The 22591-nt window shown below is 46.8% G+C and overlaps 1 protein-coding gene across 4 annotated transcripts in view; it reads right to left on the bottom strand.

Annotated features, from left to right (window-relative positions):
- fam107b (family with sequence similarity 107 member B) overlaps window positions 1-22591 on the bottom strand; it is a 170004-nt gene that overhangs the window by 5110 nt on the left and 142303 nt on the right. For all 4 annotated transcript variants that reach the window (XM_070897081.1, XM_070897080.1, XM_070897079.1 and 1 more), the window contains 2 exons: window positions 13801-13984; window positions 2056-2206 (listed from right to left, as the gene is read on the bottom strand). In XM_070897081.1, coding sequence (XP_070753182.1) covers window positions 2056-2206; window positions 13801-13931 — 282 coding nt within the window. In that variant the 5' untranslated portion in view covers window positions 13932-13984. The remainder of the gene's footprint in view (window positions 1-2055; window positions 2207-13800; window positions 13985-22591) is intronic.

The raw sequence follows: 22591 nt of genomic DNA, 5'->3' as shown, positions 1-22591 counted from the left end.
TGCGGCGCTCCCTCAGTACTGCCCCTCCGACAGTGCGGCGCTCCCTCAGTATTGCCCCTCCGACAGTGCGGCGCTCCCTCAGTACTGCCCCTCTGACAGTGCGGCGCTCCCTCAGTATTGCCCCTCCGACAGTGCGGCGCTCCCTCAGTACTGCCCCTCTGACAGTGCGGCGCTCCCTCAGTACTGCCCCTCCGACAGCGCGGCGCTCCCTCAGTACTGCCCCTCCGACAGCGCGGCACTCCCTCAGTACTGCCCCTCCGACAGTGCAGCACTCCTTCAGTACTGCCCCTACGACAGCGCGGCGCTCCCTCAGCACTACACCAGAGTGTCAGCTTAAATTTTTGTGCTCAAGTCCCTGGAGTGGAGGAGCGCAGATATCTGGGAGGATTGTAGAACTTTCTCGACAATTTTCTCCACAGGTTTCCACTACACAGCAGAGGGATCATAATTTCGTAGATCAGGAAAAGGTACCAGCTGAATATCACAATAAAAATTATTTTTTTTTTTTAAAATAGCAAAATGTTGGAAATCCACAGCAGCTCACAGCTCACTCAATATCGGATAGAAAAGATCGGCTCGTTTTTCACGTGGATCTTTCCCCGTTCCCACCAGAACCATGAGCCTATCTCGTTCGTCCCACAGCTGACTGATGTTGTTCATCGCCAGCTTGTGCTGCCTTTATTCCATAGTTATAGCATTCAACAACAACAACTTGTATTTATATAGCGCCTTTAAAGTAGCAAAGCATCCCAAGGCACTTCACAGGAGCATCTTAAGAGATTTTATCTCGTGTAAGATGGACCTTGTATCAGTGTGTCAGCTCATGGCTCAGTGGGCAGCACTCTCACCTCTGAGTCAGAAGGTTGTGGGTTCAAGTCCCACTCCAGGGATTTGAGCACAAAAATCTAGGCTGACACTCCCAGTGCAGTACTGAGGGAGCGCTGCACTGTCGGAGGGGCCGTCTTTCGGATAAGACATTAAACCGAGGCCCTGTCTGCTCTCTCAAGTGGATGTAAAAGATCCCATGGCACTATTTCGAAGATGATCAGGGGAGTTATCCCTGGTGTCCTGGGGCCAATATTTATCCCTCAATCAACATCACTAAAACAGATTATCTGCTCATTATCATATTGCTTTGTGTGGGAGCTTGCTGTGCGCAAATTGGCTGCTGTGGTTCCCACATTACAACAGTGACTGCACTTCAAAAGTAATTCATTGGCTGTAAAGCGCTTTGAGACATCGAGGTCGTGAAATGAGCTATATAAGAAAAGAATTTGACTTTGAGCCACAGAAGAAAAAATTATGGCAGATGACCAAAAGTGTGGTTTTAAGTCCTAGTTTTTCTTTTAAAACTGACTAAAAGCAATGGAATTAATTTCACACAACAGTGTTCTTCCCCCTCCCTCCCCCAAAAGAGTGACTTTAAAAAAAAAATGCAAAACCCTGTGCTATTAATTTGTGGTAGCACCAGTGCTAAAATTCTGCTCGGGGTTACTGGAGGTGATGCCACCAAATGTACAATCCCGCAGTAATGCACGCATTTCGAAAACAATCTGTGGCGTGTTTAATTGGGAGAAACATTGGACCATTCAGGAGACGGTCTTGGCAGGAAATGGATCATTTGGACGCCAGTTTGCGTCAATAAGGACAAATGGGCATCTCTAGTAGCAACAAGCAAATCAAACAATTAAGTCATAGTTTCCAATTTGCCTGCTGTTTACAAACTTAGATTTGAATTAATCAAAAAATAACGTTCCGGTGAAAGGCGCTAAATCCCCAGTCCGTTCTCAACATAGATCTCACACTGAAATTCCGTCTTCTACTCTGCAGCTTTGTGCTGGAAATTTTACCACATACAGAATGAGCCAGTGTGGGCTGGGTTTATACACCTTGGCACTGATACAGCGTTAATTAAGTAATAAAGCTTCAAGTGGTGCATTGTAACTGGGATGTTTTCCATTACACAGGACATAGATTTTTATCTCACGCAACATGCACCTCGTGTCATTAAGGTCGGGGTGTCGATTAGACGCTTTGGAGTGCTGCTTTACCCACCTGGTCGAGCCTCTGTTGTCGTTTCATTAACTCCTGCTCCAAGTCTGATTTTTTCTGAGCGTCTTCCTCTTTCTTCTGCTTCACGACTTGGTCTCTCTTTCTCTGCTCCATCACCCGCTGCAGCTCGGGTTTGTTCTGAGGAGCAATGCCCCTGAAAATAAAGCAAACAGTCCACAAGTTACGCATGCGGCACAAGAAAACACGAAAACGGGAAAGATGGGTGGGAAGGCAAAGTCGTGAGGAGGACACACAGAATCTGCAAAGGGATATAGACAAGGCTCAGTGAGCGGGCAAAAATGTGGCAGATGGAGTATAATGTGGGAAAGTGTGAGGTTATCCAGTTTGGCAGGAAAAATAAGAAAGCAAATTATTTAAATAGAGAGAGCTTACAAAGTGCTGCAATACAGAGGGACCTGGGGGTCCTTGTGCATGAAACACTAAAAGTTAGTATGCAGGTACAGCAAGTGATCAGGAAGGCCAATGGAATGTTGGCCTTTATTGCAAGGGGGATGGAGTATAAAAGCAGCGAAGTCCTGCTACAACTGTACAGGGTATTGGTGAGGTCACACCTGGAGTACTGCGTACAGTTTTGGTCTCTGTATTTAAGGAGGGATTATCATCATCATCATCGTCTTGCATTGGAGGCTGTTCAGAGAAGGTTCACTCGGTTGATTCCTGAGATGAAGGGGTTGATTTATGAAGAAAGGTTGAGCAGGTTGGGCCTCTACTCATTGGAGTTTAGAAGAATGAGAGGTGATCTTATTGAAACATATAAGATACTGAGGGGGCTCAACAAGGTGGATGCAGAGAGGATGTTTCCCCACGTGAGGGAATCTAGAACGAGGGGGCATAGTTTAAGAATAAGGGGTCGCCCATGTAAAACGGAGATGAGGAGAAATTTCTTCTCTGAGGGTTGTAAACCTGTGGAATTCTCTGCCCCAGAGAGCTGTGGAGGCTGGGTCATTGAATATATTTAAGGCGGAGATAGACAGATTTTTGAACAATAAGGGAATAAGGGTTATGGGGACCGGGCGGGGAAGTGGAGCTGAGTCCATGATCAGATCAGCCATGATCTTATTGAATGGCGGAGCAGGCTCGAGGGGCCTTATGGCCGACTCCTACTCCTATTTCTTATGTTCTTATAAACACTACCAACCCAACTTGGAGATGTGCTACATGTCCGACAGGCCTGCAGTTGGGGCCACGCTTGGCTTGTTACATTTGCGGTCAGCGGTGAGGGAAAGGCACTCGCCGGTAGCCCCGCGGAAAGCCGTGGCGAGATATTTGCCTTTTTCGACGTTCAGCTGATTTCAGCAATGGGGGATCCCTCGTGCGAGCTGCAGTGACGTCAACAAGCGGTCAAAGCAGCCAATCACATTGCAGAATTTTCACAGACAGGGAACCAGGAAATGAGAACCTGCTTTTAAAAAATGTTGCAGAGAGCAAAATAAAAATTGGGGCTTCTGACACGAGGATCAGGTAGAAGCTGAAATAATCATAAACAAACTTTAGAAAGTTATTTAAAGTTTAAAAATTATTTTAATTTTTATTATAATGGAGAAATTTGACACTCCACAAATATAAAAATTATTTTTTCAGGGCCATAACCTGTGTTTAGCTGTCAACATGCTGTTAAAACCGCAGTTATACCTAATCCAGCAAGACTCAACATTTAATGGGGTGTTTTAACAGCGATATGACCGCGAAAAAGCCCAAGTTTGTGTCAATTTCACAGATTTCATTGATTGCCAGCTGTGTGTGGTGGGGAGGGGGCGCCCATAGCACAGGCAGTGGCGGAGTAGCGAATGATTGAATGGAACTTCAGGGTTTCTGCGATTAGACAAGGTATTGGTGAGGCCGCACCTGGAGTACTGCGTGCAGTTTTGGTCACCTTACTTAAGGAAGGATATATTAGCTTTGGAGGGGGTACAGAGACGATTCACGAGGCTGATTCCGGAGATGAGGGGGTTACCTTATGATGATAGATTGAGTAGACTGGGTCTTTACTCGTTGGAGTTCAGAAGGATGAGGGGTGATCTTATAGAAACATTTAAAATAATGAAAGGGATAGACAAGATAGAGGCAGAGAGGTTGTTTCCACTGGTCGGGGAGACTAGAACTAGGAGGCACAGCCTCAAAATACGGGGGAGCCAATTTAAAACCGAGTTGAGAAGGAATTTCTTCTTCCAGAGGGTTGTGAATCTGTGGAATTCTCTTCCCAAGGAAATAGTTGAGGCTAGCTCATTGAATGTATTCAAGTTACAGATAGATAGATTTTAAACCAATAAGGGAATTAAGGGTTATGGGGAGCGGGCGGGTAAGTGGAGCTGAGTCCACGGCCAGATCAGCCATGATCTTGTTGAATGGTGGAGCAGGCTCGAGGGGCTAGATGGCCTACTCCTGTTTCTAATTCTTATGTTCTTATGACACACATGTGCTAAATCCTGAAGTCGTGGGCCGTTTCAGAGGGGCAATGACAGTGAACACAGAGTTCGCCGTGATTACCCAACGCAAATTCTGGGCCATGATGGCTTGTGGGCTGAAGTGAATTGAACTTTGATGGGCCATGGTCTAGCCTGGGCCATCTCATAATCTCTCTGGGAGAGGCAAGACCTCATCATTTGATTGCAGTCTATGTGAATAGAAATGCAATCATAGTCACACACTGTTTAAGTGGAAGATCACCATGGTTTTGGGGAGCTTTTGGGTAGGTGCATTTACTGGAATAATCTGCTGCAAATGCATGAAAGAGCTGCACTTTGCTCATTGGGAATGGACATGTTGTAGTAAACAGGTGAAGTCAGAAGGGTAAATTCAGCGATTCTCTGCTCCCGACTTTGAACCGGACTTGAAAGGAGTTGTGATCAGAGCTTCGGTTTGGTACTGCAGCCTGATCGCTCACCCCATGCTCTCTTTGAACGTGGCTTAATGAGCTGTGTCTAGATCTTGTAACGTGGATGTGTTGGAACAGAAGATGTAAACAAACGGAAACACTTATTACACAGATCGTCTGCTGTTTCATACCATTCAAATACAGACAAATGTTTACGGGACCAGCCTCAAATTCCTGTGGTTCAGACACCTGGTAATGCAAAGCTTGGCCATTTAACCTGGTGACTCATTAACTGACCAAAACCAGAAATCAAACTCTCCAAACAAAATGTGCATTCCTGTACCTGCAGGAGCAACATGTATTTATATAGCACCTTTAACGCAAGCCTGAAAGCTCGGTGCCTCAATGCGAGAGAAGTATCCGGAACCCAGGAGAGAGCTCTGAGTTAGTTAGAGTGGGTGAGAGCTCAGATGAACAGGACCCCAAGAAAGAATGCAAAAGGCAGGAGGCAACAAAGCAGAGTAGCACTGGGGTAAGTGTAAACCACAAGGTGATAGGAAGGGACAATATGTATGAATATAAGGGGGCTGCAGGAGGGGTCAAAACTAAAAATCATGGTTTAAAACTAGTATTAAAACACTCTACCTAAACACAGGCAGCATTCGAAATAAAGTAAATGAGTTGACGGCACAAATCATTACAAATGGGTATGATTTGGTGGCCATTACAGAAACGTGGTTGCAGGGTGGCCAAGACTGGGAATTAAACATACAGGGGTATCTGACAATTCGGAAGGATAGACAAGGGGGGAAAGGAGGTGGGGTAGCTCTGTTAATAAATGATATCATCAGGGCAGTTGTGAGATGATATTGGCTCTAATGAACAAAATGTTGAATCATTGTGGGTGGAGATTAGAGATAGGGGAAAAAGTCACTGGTGGGTGTAGTTTATAGGTCCCCAAATAATAATATCACGGTGGGGCGGGCAATAATCAAGGGAATAATGGAGGCATGTGAAAAAGGAACGGCAGTAATCATGGGGGATTTTAACCTACATATCGATTGGTCAAATCAAATCGCACGGGGTAGCCTTGAGGAGGAATTCAAAGAATGCATACGGGATTGTTTCTTAGAACAGTATGTTACAGAACCTACAAGGGAGCAAGCTATCTTAGATCTGGTCCTGTGTAATGAGACAGGAATAATAAACGATCTCCTAGTAAAAGATCCTCTAGGAATGAGTGATCACAGTATGGTTGAATTTGTAATACAGATTGAGGGTGAGGAAGTAGTGTCTCAAATGAGCGTACTATGCTTAAACAAAGGGGACTACAGTGGGATGAGGGCAGAGTTGGCTAAAATAGACTGGAAACACAGACTAAACAGTGGCACAATTGAGGAACAGTGGAGGACTTTTAAGGAGCTCTTTCATAGTGTTCAACAAAAATATATTCCAGTGAAAAAGAAGGGCGGTAAGAGAAGGGTTAACCAGCCGTGGATAACCAAGGAAATAAGGGAGAGTATCAAATTAAAAACCAATGTGTATAAGGTGACCAAGTTTAGTGGGAAACTAGAAGATTGGGAAAATTTTAAACGACAGCAAAGAATGACTAAGAAAGCAATAAAGAAAGGAAAGATAAATTACGAAAGTAAACTTGCTCAAAACATAAAAACAGATAGTAAAAGCTTTTACCGATATATAAAACAGAAGAGAGTGACTAAAGTAAATGTTGGTCCCTTAGAAGATGAGAAGGGAGATTTAATAATGGGAAATGTGGAAATGGCTGAGACCTTAAACAATTATTTTGCTTCGGTCTTCACAGTGGAAGACACAAAAACCATGCCAAAAATTGCTGGTCACGGGAATGTGGGAAGGGAGGACCTTGAGACAATCACTATCACCAGGGGGGTAGTGCTGGACAGGTTAATGGGACTCAAGGTAGGCAAGTCCCCTGGTCCTGATGAAATGCATCCCAGGGTATTAAAAGAAATGGCGGAAGTTATAGCAGATGCATTAGTTATAATCTACTAAAATTCTCTGGACTCTGGGGAGGTACCAGCGGATTGGAAAGCAGCTATTATAACGCCTCTGTTTAAAAAAGGGGGCAGACAAAAGGCAGGTAACTATAGGCCAGTTAGTTTAACATCTGTAGTGGGGAAAATGCTTGAAGCTATCATTAAGGAAGAAATAGCGGGACATCTAGATAGGAATAGTGCAATCAAGCAGACGCAACATGGATTCATGAAGGGGAAATCATGTTTAACCAATTTACTGGAATTCTTTGAGGATATAACGAGCATGGTGGATAGAGGTGTACCGATGGACATTGTGTATTTAGATTTCCAAAAGGCATTCGATAAGGTGCCACACAAAAGGTTACTGCAGAAGATAAAGGTACGCGGAGTCAGAGGAAATGTATTAGCATGGATCGAGAATTGGCTGGCTAACAGAAAGCAGAGAGTCGGGATAAATGGGTCCTTTTCAGGTTGGAAATTGGTGGTTAGCAATGTGCCACAGGGATCGGTGCTGGGACCACAACTGTTTACAATATACATAGGTGACCTGGAAGAGGGGACAGAGTGTAGTGTAACAAAAGATGACAAAGATTAGTGGGAAAGCGGGTTGTGTAGAGGACACAGAGAGGCTGCAAAGAGATTTAGATAGGTTGAGCGAATGGGCTAAGGTTTGGCAGATGGAATACAATGTCGGAAAATGTGAGGTCATCAACCTTGGAAAAAAAAACAGTAAAAGGGAATATTATTTGAATGGGGAGAAATTACAACATGCTGAGGTGCAGAGAGACCTGGGGGTCCTTGTGCATGAATCCCAAAAAGTTAGTTTGCAGGTGCAGCAGGTAATCAGGAAGGCGAATGGAATGTTGGCCTTCATTGCGAGAGGGATGGAGTACAAAAGCAGGGAGGTCCTGCTGCAACTGTAAAGGGTATTGGTAAGGCCGCACCTGGAGTACTGCGTGCAGTTTTGGTCACCTTACTTAAGGAAGGATATATACTGGCTTTGGAGGGGGTACAGAAACGATTCACTTGGCTGATTCTGGAGATGAAAGGGTTACCTTATGATGATAGATTGAGTAGACTGGGTCTTTACTCATTGGAGTTCAGAAGGATGAGGGGTGATCTTATGGAAACATTTAAAATAATGAAAGGGAGAGACAAGATAGAGGTAGAGAGGTTGTTTCCACTGGTCGGGGAGACTAGAACTAGGGGGCACAGCCTCAAAATACGGCGGAGCCAATTTAAAACCGAGTTGAGAAGGAATTTCTTCTCCCAGAGGGTTGTGAATCTGTGGAATTCTCTGCCCAAGGAAGCAGTTGAGGCTAGCTCATTGAATGTATTCAAATCACAGATAGATAGATTTTTAACCAATAAGGGAATTAAGGGTTATGGGGAGCAGGCGGCCAAGTGGAGCTGAGTCCACAGCCAGATCAGAATAAGAACATAAGAATTAGGAACAGGAGTAGGCCATCTAGCCCCTCGAGCCTGCTCCGCCATTCAACAAGCTCATGGCTGATCTGGCCGTGGACTCAGCTCCACTTACCCGCCCGCTCCCCATTACCCTTAATTCCCTTATTGGTTAAAAATCTATCTATCTGTGATTTGAATACATTCAATGAGCTAGCCTCAACTGCTTCCTTGGGCAGAGAATTCCACAGATTCACAACCCTCTGGGAGAAGAAATTCCTTCTCACCTCGGTTTTAAATTGGCTCCCCCGTATTTTGAGGCTGTGCCCCCTAGTTTTAGTCTCCCCGACCAGTGGAAACAACCTCTCTGCCTCTATCTTGTCTATCCCTTTCATGATTTTAAATGTTTCTATAAGATCACCCCTCATCCTTCTGAACTCCAACGAGTAAAGACCCAGTCTACTCAATCTATCATCATAAGGTAACCCTTTCATCTCCAGAATCAGCCTAGTGAATCGTTTCTGTACCCCCTCCAAAGCCAGTATATATCCTTCCTTAAGTAAGGTGACCAAAACTGCACGCAGTACTCCAGGTGCGGCCTTACCAATACCCTTTACAGTTGCAGCAGGATCTCCCTGCTTTTGTACTCCATCCCTCTCGCAATGAAGGCCAACATTCCATTCACCTTCCTGATTACCTGCTGCACCTGCAAACTAACTTTTTGGGATTCATGCACAAGGAGCCCCAGGTCCCTCTGCACCTCAGCATATTGTAATTTCTCCCCATTCAAATAATATTCCCTTTTACTATTTTTTTTCCAAGGTGGATGACCTTACACTTTCCGACATTGTATTCCATCTGCCAAACCTTAGCCCATTCGCTTAACCTATCTAAATCTCTTTGCAGCCTCTCTGTGTCCTCTACACAACCCGCTTTCCCTCTAACCTTTGTGTCATCTGCAAATTTTGTAACACTACACTCTGTCCCCTCTTCCAGGTCATCTATGTATATTGTTAACAGTTGTGGTCCCAGCACCGATCCCTGTGGCACACCACTAACCACCGATTTCCAACCCGAAAAGGACCCATTTATCCCGACTCTCTGCTTTCTGTTCGCCAGCCAATTCTCTATCCATGCCAATACATTTCCTCTGACTCCGTGTACCTTTATCTTCTGCAGTAACCTTTTGTGTGGCACCTTATCGAATGCCTTTTGGAAATCTAAATACACCACATCCATCGGTACACCTCTATCCACCATGCTCGTTATATCCTCAAAGAATTCCAGTAAATTAGTTAAACATGATTTCCCCTTCATGAATCCATGTTGCGTCTGCTTGATTGCACTATTCCTATCTAGATGTCCCGCTATTTCTTCCTTAATGATAGCTTCAAGCATTTTCCCCACTACAGATGTTAAACTAACCGGCCGAAAGTTAACTGCCTTTTGTCTGCCCCCTTTTTTAAACAGAGGCGTTACATTAGCTGCTTTCCAATCCGCTGGTACCTCTCCAGATTCCAGAGAATTTTGGTAGATTATAACGAATGCATCTGCTATAACTTCCGCCATCTCTTTTAATACCCTGGGATGCATTTCATCAGGACCAGCCATGATCTTATTGAATGGCGGAGCAGGCTCGAGGGGCTAGATGGCCTACTCCTGTTCCTAATTCTTATGTTCTTATGAAACGTCCCTAGGCGCTTCACAGGAGTATTGTGAGATAAAAAATTTGACACCGAGCCGCATAAGTAGAAATTCGCACAGGTGACCAAAAGCTTGGTCAAAGCAGGAGGTTTTAAGGAGTGTCTTAAAGAAGGAAAGAGAGGTAGAGAGGCGGAGAGGTTTAGGGAGGGAGCTCCAGAGCTTGGGGCCCAGGCAACAGAAGGCACGGCCACCAATGGTTGAGCGATTATAATCAGGGATGCTCAGGATGGCAGAATTAGAGAAGCGCAGACATCTCGGGGGGTTGTGGGGCGGGAGGAGATTACAGAGATAGGGAGGGGCGAGGGCCATGGAGGGATTTGAAAATAAGGATGGGAATTTTGAAATTGAAGCATTTCTTAACCAGGAGCCAATGTTGGTCAGTGAGTTCAGGGGTATGGGTGAGCAGGACGGTGCAAGTTTGGACACAGGGCAGCCGAGTTTTGGATCACCTCTTGTTTACGCAGGGTAGAATGTAGGAGGCCAGCCAGGAGTGCGTTGGAATAGTCAAGTCTGGATATAACAAAGGCATGGATGAGGGCTTCAGCAGCGGATGAGCTGAGGCAGGGCTGAGACGGGCGATGTTATGGAGGTGGAAATAGGCGGTCTTAGTTATGCTGCGGATGTATGATCGGAAGCTCATTTCAGGGTCAAATATGACAACAAGGTTGTGAACAGACAACTGCCACTTTGTACAGCTGGTGTAACTGTAGAGCAACAATTTCCATTTTACATGGAGATGGTTACGCCAGATAATTTTGTCAGGAATAGCGGAGTGTATCGCTGTGATGCTTCCTTCCTGTCTGTGAATCGGGCATTGAGTCGTTATTGTTGAATAAATTGGGCCTATACTCTGGAGTTTAGAAGAATGAGAGGTGATCTCATTGAAACATGCAAAATTCTGAGGGGGATTGTCAGGGTAGATGCAGGGAGGATGTTTCCCCCGGGCTGGGGGTCACAGTCTCAGGATAAGGGGTCGGCCATTTAGGACTGAGATGAGGAGGAATTTCTTCACTCGGAGGGTGGTGAATCTTTGGAATTCTCTGCCCCAGAGGGCTGTGGAGGCTCAGTCGTTGAGTATATTCAAGGCTGAGATCGATAGATTTTTGGAGTCGAGGGGAATCAAGGGATATGAGGATCGGGCGGGAAAGTGGAGTTGAGGTCGGAGATCAGCCATGATCTTATTGAATGGCGGAGCAGGCTCGAGGGGCTGAATGGCCGACTCCCGCTCCTAATTCTTATGACACATGAAATTGATGGCAGGAAAGGACCAGCTGGGATGGATCATCCCGACGCCATTTGCTACAGCCCTGCCCCATCCCTCCTCCCTCCTCCCTCCTCCCTCCTCCCTCCTCCCTCCTCCCTCCTCCCTCCTCTCTCCTCTCTCCTCTCTCCTCTCTCCTCTCTCCTCTCTCCTCTCTCCTCTCTCCTCTCTCCTCTCTCCTCTCTCCTCTCTCCTCTCTCCTCTCTCCTCTCTCCTCTCTCCTCTCTCCTCTCTCCTCTCTCCTCTCTCCTCTCTCCTCTCTCCTCTCTCCTCTCTCCTCTCTCCTCCCTCCTCCCTCCTCCCTCCTCCCTCCTCCCTCCTCCCTCCTCCCTCCTCCCTCCTCTCTCCTCTCTCCTCTCTCCTCTCTCCTCTCTCCTCTCTCCTCTCTCCTCTCTCCTCTCTCCTCTCTCCTCTCTCCTTCCGGGAGAAGCAAAAAAAAACCAAAGCAAAAGCCAAGACGGTGGGGGGAAAAAAAACACTCAGGAAAATTCCGCCCCGACCCCCTCAGGCGCTTTGAAAGCAGTCGGGGTGATCACACAAGAGTTGGCACTTGGAGACGGTCTTCAGAGAGCCATGAGGGAGGGGCTCACATGACTCGGTGGGATGCGCAGTGGTCTGTAGTTTTCGAACAAAGCATTGCCCCACGGGGGGGACCCAGACTCCAGCAGCTGGAAGCCGAGGGGGAGGGTGGGGGAGGGGCGGGGGAGATGGACAGCAGGTGACTCAAGTCGCTGATAATTCCCTGCTTGCGGCTCCCTCTGGGAAAGAGAGACAGTCAGGAGAAGCCACCGAAACAAGCCGGCACATGCAGCAGCTGGAAGAAGACAGGAGGTTCCTGGCACACAGGCAGCACCAGCTGGAGTTAGCACACGATGAGGTAAGCACCAGCTGATTCACTGGTCAGACACCACACCTACTCCTCCACACAGTACATCACATCGCTGTACAAGAGTGGAAGCAACAGTGCAGCAGTTCATGCAGCACAAATTTTCTCTGCTTTTTCTTTTATTTTGAGACTGGAGGAACATATCTCCCTGTTCACATAGCAGGCTAAATAACTCAATTGAAACTGGTTCATTTTAAAAGATATTCTCAGTATTAAAAACAGCATTTTCACAGCAAGAACAATAGAATACAGCAACTGTGGACCCTCACTTCAGTTGTCTTCTCCTTCATCAGCAACAACAACTTCCATTTATATAGCGCCTTTAACATAGTAAAACATCCCAAGACACTTCACAGGAGCGTTTAAGACAAAACAAATAAAGTTGACACCGAACCACACAAGAAATTAGGACAGATGACCAAAAGCTTGGTCATAGAGGTAGGTTTTAAGGAGCATCTTGAAGGGGGAAAGAGAGGTAGAGAGGTGGAGAGGTTTAGGCAGGGAGTTCCAGAGCTTGGAGCCCAGGCAGCTGAAGGCACGGCCACCGATGGTGGAGCGATTATAATCAAGGATGCTCAAGAGGGCAGAATTAGAGGAGTGCAGAGATCTCAGGGGGAGTTGTGGGGCTGGAGGGGATTACAGAGATAGGGAGGGGCGAGGGCCATGGGGGGGGGATTTGAAAACAAGGATGAGAATTTTGAAATGGAGGCGTTGCTAAGCATAGGCGAAGGCGAGGCTGATTGCAGAGTGAGAGTTTGGTGGAGACCGGCTGACTGAGCACAGCCCTGGGCCGACCCTGGTCTGTGGGAGTCAGTCCCACACCGGGCCGTGTATCCACCCATGGAGCCCTCAGACCAGCTTCTCTGTTGGTTTTAATTATCACTCAAAGCAGGATGGTCTGCTCTGTTCCTGCAACTTCCCCCAATCCAGGAGGAAGCCTTTTCACGTTGCAGGGACAACTTGTAACTGCAAGTGTATTCATTATCTGGCCACTAACACTTACCCAATGGGGGGAGGAGAGAGAGAGAGAAAGCGAGAGAGACTACAACAACAACTTGCATTTATATAGCACCATTAACGTAGTAAAGACGTCGCAAGATTCTTCACAAGAGCGTTATCAAGCAAAATTCTGTGAGGAGGCTGTGGATGCTGAGTCTCTGAATATATTCAAGGCCGACCGAGATCGAGAGAGTTCTGGAGTCTAGAGGGATCAAGTGGGAAAGTGGAGTTGAGGTCGAATTGAGGTAGTCATTGAATGACGGAGCAGGCTCGAGGGGCCGTATAGCCTACTCCTTCTCCTATTTATGTTCTTCTGTTCTAAAAATTTGACACCGAGCCACACAAGGAGATATTAGAGCAGGTGAACAAAAGCTTGGTCAATGAGGCAGGTTTTAAGGAGCGTCTTGAAGGAGGAAAGAAAGGTAGAGAGGCGGAGAGGTTTCGGGAGGGAGTTCCAGAGCTTGGGGCACGGCCACCGATGGTGGAGCGATTATAATCAGGGATGCTCAAGAGGGCAGAATTAGAGGAGCGCAGACATTTCGGGCGGGGGGGGGGGGGCTGGAGGAAATAGAGGGAGAGAAGCAGAGAGGATTAGGGAGGGAATCCCAGTTATAGTATAATTCAGACACAATCATTTATCTACCTTTTCTGGTTAATTATCAGCTCTCTGTGGAGGTCCTGGTGATTTTTTGATGTTTTGACAGGATTGATCAGTTTTCTGGGTTTAATGAGTTCAGCGCTATCCTCGTCGTCTATATAGTCTGGCTCAGCCATGGTATTCCTTCCACAGTCCGGCAACTCGTCTTCCAATTCTGGCTTTTCACTCTCTGTAAAACAACAATCAATTCCAACGTGAATACTTCATTGTCAATGTTACTATATTTGAATGGCCTTGCTATACGCAGCTTATGACATGTGGGAAATTTCTCTGGGTGATGGATTTATATAAAAATTCCCCTGTGCTTTATTGTAGACACTTGTCGAGCAGTTTATTTGAACGATCGCACCGCTGCAGGAAACAGATGGCCAAAAGGTCTCGAATGATTTCCTTTGTGCAACGTGCAAATGGAAAGGTTGGGGGTTAAAATGCCCCACACTACCCCGCTCCCAAGCAGAGTCACTGCAAGTGGGGAGGAGCCCGCTGGGTCTGCAGTGATTGTGAGATGTCCTGTCTGGGTTGAGTTCTTGTGCCGCCTAGCAAGGAGGAGATTCAAGGGTAGACTTAACCCACGTTATAAAATACGTGAACAAATATTTCAAAAATGGTTATTTGTAGACTGATTCCTGGGATGGGGGATTGTCCTTTGAGGAGAGATTGAGGAGACTAGGCCTATATTCTCTAGAGTTTAGAAGAATGAGAGGGGATCTCATTGAAACACAAGATCGTGGCTGGTCTTTGACCTCAACTCCACCTTGCTGCACTCTCCCCATATCCTTTGGTTCCTTTAGTATCCAATCGATCTCAGTCTTGAATACACCCAACAGCTGAGCATCCATAGCTCTCTGGGGTAGAGATTTCCAAAGATTCACCACCCTCTGAAGGAATTGGATTGAGCAGAACATTGTCTCAGCAAGATTCTACTGTGCCATTTCTACTGCACTCCTGGGCGGAGGGGGGTGCGGGAAAAGAGGAATATTTCTGCTCCGTGTGATGCGTAACAAAATCATAAACCCATTCTTCATGATCACATTTATTTGCAGCAACTAGCATGCAGAGGAAATCTTGGTGGTTTAGTTGTGCTAAGATGTTTGGTATGGAGTGTAACAATGCTTCCACATCAGGGAAGGGGGGGAACAAAAAAACAGGAAACATTTCATCACATTGATTTCACACACACCATCCCGACTTGGAAATATATCGGCCGTTCCTTCATCGTCGCTGGGTCACAATCCTGGAACTCCCTCCCTAACAGCACTGTGGGAGCACCTTCACCACACGGACTGCAGCGGTTCAAGAAGGCGGTTCACCACCACCTTCTCAAAGGGCAATTAGGGATGGGCAATAAATGCCGGCCTTGACAGCGACGCCCACATCCCAGGAACAAATTTTAAAAACGGTATATTAGACAAGATGTTACTCCACATTAAAACTTCGGAAAAGAATAGAAATCTAGGCCAGGGCAACTGAAGGAACTCAAAGTAACCCTGCGCCTCGGCATAATTCAACTGCTTCTTTTCCTGAAGCTTTCTATAATCAAGAAAAAAATTATACTTCCTTATGAACTTGTTTAGCTATATGAAAAATAGCTCGCACTTATAAAAAGTTCTAGTAAGATATAGTTCAATTGAATACATCAGACTATAACTTACTGTGTGCTATTTTAATGTCTGGTAACCCGTTTATTTTAAAATACATAGTGGATGGAGAAATATGATCCAAATGTGTTAGCTGTTCATACATGAAGAACACAAATAGTAATTTATAGGCAGCTTACAATTCTCTACTCGAGCAATCAAACAAAATAGGTGAGGAAGGTTAAAAATGTGCAAACACAAATCCTTTTAACATCATAGCTGTTTTGCAGAAAGATTTAAAAACATGATACAACACCAGGGCAGATTTAGGTAAGGAGACAAATCGAACCATGAACAGCCTCTAGTCAAAATGTTAATCTTTGTTTTTCCCCTTTTTCAGGTGCTGATACTCCTACTGTGCACTTCCAGACTTTTCTGCTTTTACATAGAAACATAGAAAATAGTTGCAGGAGTAGGCCATTCGGCCCTTCGAGCCTGCACCACCATTCAATAAGATCATGGCTGATCATTCCTTCAGTACCCCTTTCCTGCTTTCTCTCCATACCCCTTGATCCCTTTAGCCGTAAGGGCCATATCTAACTCCATCTTGAATATATTCAATGAACTGGCATCAACAACTCTCTGCGGCAGGGAATTCCACAGGTTAACAACTCTCTGACTGAAGTTTTTCCTCATCTCAGTCCTAAATGGCCTACCCCTTATCCTAAGACTATGTCCCCTGATTCTGGACTTGCCCAACATCGGGAACATTCTTCCCGCATCTACTTCATGAATAACCAGGTAAATCAATCAGTCTCGGATTGTGAAATAAAAGAAAGACTTGCATAAGGGAATTAAGGGTTACGGGGAGAGGGCGGGTAAATGGAGCCGAGTCCACGGCCAGATCAGCCATGATCTTGTTGAATGGCGGAGCAGGCTCGAGGGGCTAGATGGCCTACTCCTGTTCCTAATTCTTATGTTCTTATGTTCTTATGTTCTTATGTCTATAGCGCCTTTCACGACCACCGGATGTCCCCAAGCGCTTTACAGCCAATTAAATACTTTTGGAGTATAGTCACTGTTGTAATGTGGGAAACGTGGCAGCCAATTTACGCACAGCAAGCTCCCACACTGTGACAATGACCCGATAATCTGTTTTAGTGATGTTGATTGAGGGATAAATATTGGCCCCAGGACATCAGGGAGAACTCCCCTGCTCTTTTTCGAAATAGTTCCATGGGATCTTTTACATCCACCTGAGAGAGCAGACGGGGCCTCGGTTTAACGTCTCATCCAAAAGATGACACCTCCGACAGTGCAGCACTCCCTCAGCACTGCACTGGGAGTATCAGCTTAGGTTTTTGTGCTAGAGTCTGTGGAGTGGGACTTGAACCCACGACCTTCTGACCCAGGGGCAGGAGTGCTGTTCACTGAGCCACGGCTGACACCAATTCTATCAGAACTTATTTACTGTCTGAAAAATACTAGACTACATGAGTTAATCATACTATACTGTAGCTTCAGGGCAAAAAAGTGAAGAGCTTCTGTTTAAGTGCATGCTTCAAAAGAAATGTGACACCGGCTCGAGTTTTGCCTCCCGCCCGACCTAGACTGCAAATAACCACCTATAATTCTTGTTATTCGTCATAAATTATCATCAATTTTTAAAAGCAACTTTATAATAACATATCAGAGGACTGGCCGCAAAGCTTTCTCAAGGCTTCTCAAATTCCTTTCACCCAGACTCCAAGTTCAACACGTTGCATTTACCATGCAACATCAGCACCACTGCAGCACAGACACGTATCATGCACTCTCTTGTCTCAAGTCATGAAACCTACAAATTGCAGAGCAAATAGACTAGGTCGATACTCTCTGGGATTTAGAAGAACAAGAGGTGATCTCATTGAAATGTATAGAATTCTTAGCGAGCTTGACAGGGTAGACGCTGGGGAATCTAGAACCAGGGGTCACACAGTCTCAGGATAAGGGGTCGGCTATTTAGGACTGAGATGAGGAGGAATTTCTTCACTCAGAGGGTGGTGAATCGTTGGAATCCTCTGCCCCAGAGAGCTGTGGAGGCTCAGTCGTTGAGTATATTCAAGGCTGAGATCAATCGATTTTGGGGAACCAAAGGATATGGGGATCAGGCGGGAAAGTGGAGTTGAGGTCGAAGATAAGCCATGATCTTACTGCATGGCAGAGCAGGCTCAAGGGGCCTTGTGGTCTACTCCTGCTCCTCATTCTTATGTTCTTATGTCCAAAAGTGCTCTGTACAAATTGGAAGATGGATTTCATACCAGTCAAATGTCCCCAAAGCAATATTCCAACATAAAAAAGGATAAGACTAGTTAGGCCCCAGCTGGAGCAGTGTGTCCAATTCTGGGCACCACACTTTAGGAAGGATGTGAAGGCCTTAGAGAGGGAGCAGAAAAGATTGATGAAAGTGGTTCCAGGGATGAGGGACTTCAGTGACGCGGATAGACTGGAGAAGCTGGGGTTGTTCTCCTTGGAGCAGAGAAGGTTGAGAGGAGATTTGATCGAGGTGTTCACAATCATGAGGGATCTGGACAGAGTAGATGGAGAGAAACTGTTCCCATTGGTGGAAGGGTCGGGAACCAGAGGACACGGATTTAAGGCGATTGGCAGAAGAACCAAAGGCGACATGAGGGAAAACGTTTTTACGCAGCGAGTGGTTAGGATCTGGAATGCGCTGCCTGAGAGGGTGGTGGAGGCAGACTCAATCGTGGCTTTCAAAAGGGAATTGGATAAGTACTTGAAGGAGAAAAAAATTGCAGGGATATAGGGAAAGGGCGGGGGAGGGGGACTGGCTGGATTGCTCTTTGAAAGAGCTGGCGCAGACTCGATGGGCCGAATGGCCTCCTCCTATGCCGAACTATTCTCCGATTCCAAGTTTCACTCTAGTCTCGTAAAATGAGAAAGCGAATAACGGATATTACCAAAAACAGCTCATCATGGTTTCCTGTAGGTGTTTGGTCTGTGTGTTTAAAAACTTCTCCCGAACACATGACAGAATCCGCTTCAATATTTCAACCAACTGTCTGACGTCTCAGCAGCAGGATGGGCAATAAGATGCTCGAGTGAGAAGGGGCAGGGACACCAGCTCTGGTGGCATTTTCCCACTCCTAAAAATTCCACTACCACAAAGAATGTGAGAAACGGTCTGGAAATATGAAACTCAGTCACTGAAATAAAAACAGGAAATGCTGGAAGCATTCAGCAGACGGAGCTCGGAGAGAGTTAACATTTCAGGTGGAAGACCTTTCGTCACATCGCGGGCGCGATGTCCTCGGTCTGAAACGTTAGTGTCTGTGGAGTGAGAAACCGAGTTGAGTGTTTCCAGCATTCTCTGTTTTTAATTTCAAATCTCCAGCAACCGCAATATTTAGCTTTTTGCACTGAAATTTGCTGTATTGACAGGAAAGTTGGATCATCTGGTAGATTGACACTATATTTTTTTTTTAAAGGGGGCTTTTAGGGCTGGATTTCCTGCTCATTGCCGCCTCTGTTTTCACCCCGGCGGGGCGGCAGTGAGCTCTCCCGGGCGGGCGGCCAGCTCCCAGCGCGTGGAGCATTACCGCCCGGGAGAGGCGAGTCGGTGTGTAACGCCCTAGTTGCGACTCCGGCTCGATTTTCTCCTCCTGCCCGACCCGTAGCCCGCCCCCTGGTGGGAACGCCTGTGGCAGCGGGTGGCCTGAGCTATCGCGGCTGCAGGGAGGTCAGTAATGACCACCTCGGGTACGTGTGAGTGGTTTTTATTTTATTTTATTTTTTTGTCGATTTATGCTGTGGTGGCCGGGGCTATGTATTGGTTTTTTTTTTTCTCTCCCCAGGCCTCTCTCAGGGCGCTCCCAGGCCGGCTCTTTAGCTCGGGATTGTCCCATGCTCAGCCGACCTAGCGCCCCGAGAGAGGTGTGTAACCCCTCCCTTCGCGCCCCGCCCCACACTCAGGGCCCAGTGGGTGAATTTTGCTGACTGAGCCGCAAACTGTTCCCGGGCGCTAACTTTACCGCCCCAAAATGAGCAACGCCAAAAATCCCGCCCTATTAGTATTTTTTGCCTTACATCAAGTAGCGATAGGAATCGGATATTCCAGAGTCAATTTGGAAAACTTGAGGCATTTATTGGACACTGCTCGAACAAACAATGAAATACGCCATCCACACTCTCCTCTTTTATAAATCTTAAAGATTTCTATCACGTCTCCCCATAGTTTTCTCCTTTCACTGTATCAAACACTGGTTAGGCCACAGCTGGAGTACTGCGTGCAGTTCTGGTCACCACATTACAAGAAAGGTGTGATTGCACTAGATAGGATACTGAGGAGATTTACGAGGATTTTACCTGGACTGGAGAATTTTAGCAAAGAGGAAAGAGTGGATAGGCTGGGGTTATTTCCTTTGGAACAGAGGAGGCTGAGGGGAGACCTTATTGAGGTGTATAAAATGATGAGGGGCCTGGATAGAGTGGATAGGAAGGACCTATTTCCCTCAGCAGAGGGGTCAATAACCAGGGGGCATAGATTTAAAGTAATTGGTAGAAGGTTTAGAGGGGATTTGAGAGAAAATGTCTTCACCCAGAGGGTGGTGGGGGTCTGGAACCCACGGCCTGAAAGGGTGGTAGAGGCAGAAACCCTCACCACATTTAAAAAGTACTTGGATGTGCTTGAAGTGCCGTAACCTACAGGGCTACAGACAGAGAGCTGGAAAGTGGGATTAGGCTGGGTAGCTCTGTCGGTTGGCACGGACACGATGGGCCGAATGGCCTCCTTCTGTGCTGTAAATTTCTATTATTCTATGCTAAAAAAGGTTAATCAGCTGGTCTACAATCGTCCCTCACTGACTCAGTCTCGGTTATGGTATTAATCTTGTAGCCCTCCACTGCTGAACCTTTGCCAATATCAGGACAGACCTGGTTTCCTGTTTAGCACATAAATTTTTACTTATTACCCCATGATGTCTATTAAATATTTCGAGAGAGTGGCACGATGTTCAAATTGAAATTGAAAATGTAGATAAATCCTGCAGCTACTTATGTAGAACAGTTCAATTGAGACGGTCATGTGCAGGGAAGTTACTTACTGGAGGAGTATTTAGGGAGGTTTATAAATCCAAACTGGGTTGGAGTTGGCAATATATAAACCAAAAAGATTGGGACTCTGATGCCACAAAGCAGCTCTCATTTCCCTTTACTCTGCTTAACCGCAACCACATGCACATATTTAACAAATTTAGTTAATATTAAAAGCTGCCAAAAAGCTGTCGGATCTGTTCTGTCGGCCGTTTGAAGAGTGCATTTTGAAACAATTAGCATTTTTAAATGGTTTATTATTTTCCTGCTCTCAATTCCATCAATTTTCTTCCGCTGCAGACTATTTACTATCATCGAGCTGGCTGCACTGTTGGAGGTGCCGTCTATCGGAAGAGACATTAAACCGAGGCCCCGTCTGCTCTCTCAGGTGGATGTAAAAGATCCCACGGCACTATTTCGAAGAAGAGCAGGGGAGTTATCCCCAGTGTCCTGGGGCCAATATTTATTCCTCAATCAAAAATTAAAACGATTGGCTACCTTACAACAATGACTACATTTCATAAAGTACTTCATTGGCTGTAAAGCGCTTAGGGACGTTCGGTGGTCGTGAAAGGCGCTATATAAATGCAAATCTTTCTTTCCGTTATGGACTCCGAGATATCTGCGCTCCTCCAATTCTGGCCTCTTGAGCATTCCTGATTTTAAATCGCTCCACCATCGGTGGCCGTGCCCTCGCCTGCCTGGGTCCTGAGCTTGGGAATTCCCTCCCGAAACCTCAATCTCCACAGCACCAGTGTAAATCTTGTCTGCTGGCTACAGTTGTTCTGGCCTCAGGTGGTCTGAGGGGGCAGCCCACTTGCGTAGACCAGCAAGTCACAATTCCAGGCCAATGTGCACTTCCCCCAACCACTTGGACCGTCAAATATTCACAAAATAAAGTTATGAATCCAGACTTTAATACAACTAACTATGAGCAAGATTGGTGTGCAGAATTATTGGCCAGTGCTATGGAAATCACCCGACGGTGAAGTGTTCAGGCCATCAAGCCAGGTTTTTTTTTTTACTTGGAACATTTTTGTAATATATCCAGGGACTTGAGCACAAAAATCGAGATGGACGCTCCAGTGCAGTGCTGAGGGAGTGCCGCACTGTCGGAGGGGCAGTACTGAAGGAGTGCCGCACTGTCGGAGGGGCAGTACTGAGGGAGTGCCGCACTGTCGGAGGGGCAGTACTGAGGGAGTGCCGCACTGTCGGAGGGGCAGTACTGAGGGAGTGCCGCACTGTCGGAGGGGCAGTACTGAGGGAGAGCCGCACTGTCGGAGGGGCAGTACTGAGGGAGTGCCGCACTGTCGGAGGGGCAGTACTGAGGGAGCGCCGCACTGTCGGAGGGGCAGTACTGAGGGAGCGCCGCACTGTCGGAGGGGCAGTACTGAGGGAGCGCCGCACTGTCGGAGGGGCAGTACTGAGGGAGCGCCGCACTGTCGGAGGGGCAGTACTGAGGGAGCGCCGCACTGTCGGAGGAGCAGTACTGAGGGAGTGCCGCAATGTCGTAAGTGCTGTTTTTCGGATGAGACGTTAAACCGAGGCTCCGTTTGCTCTCTCGGGTGGACGTATAAGATCCCATGGCACTATTTTGAAGAAGAGCAGGGGAGTTATCCCCGGTGTCCTGGGGCCAATATTTATCCCTCAATCAACATCACTAAAACAGATTATCTGGTCATTATCACATTGCTGTGTGGGAGCTTGCTGTGTGCAAATTGGCTGCTGCGTTTCCCACATTACAACAGTGACTACACTCCAAAAGTACGTCATTGGCTGTAAAGCGCTTTGGGACGTCCCAACATCATAAAAGGCACAAAGACTTGCATTTATATAGCATCTTTCACGACCGCTGGACATCCCTGGTTTGACGGCTCATCTGAGCGGCGGCACCTCCGACAGTGCGGCACTCCCTCAGTATTGCCCCTCCGACAGTGCGGCGCTGCCTCAGTACTGCCCCTCCGACAGTGCGGCACTCCCTCAGTACTGTCCCTCCGACAGTGCGGTGCTCCCTCAGTACTGCCCCTCCGACAGTGCAGCACTCCCTAAGCACTGCCCCTCCGACAGTGCGGCACTCCCTCAGTACTGTCCCTCCGACAGTGCGGTGC

Source organism: Pristiophorus japonicus, chromosome 13 (genome assembly GCF_044704955.1).
Source record: "Pristiophorus japonicus isolate sPriJap1 chromosome 13, sPriJap1.hap1, whole genome shotgun sequence".
NCBI lineage: Eukaryota > Metazoa > Chordata > Chondrichthyes > Pristiophoridae > Pristiophorus > Pristiophorus japonicus.
This window is presented reverse-complemented; position numbering and strand designations above follow the sequence as displayed.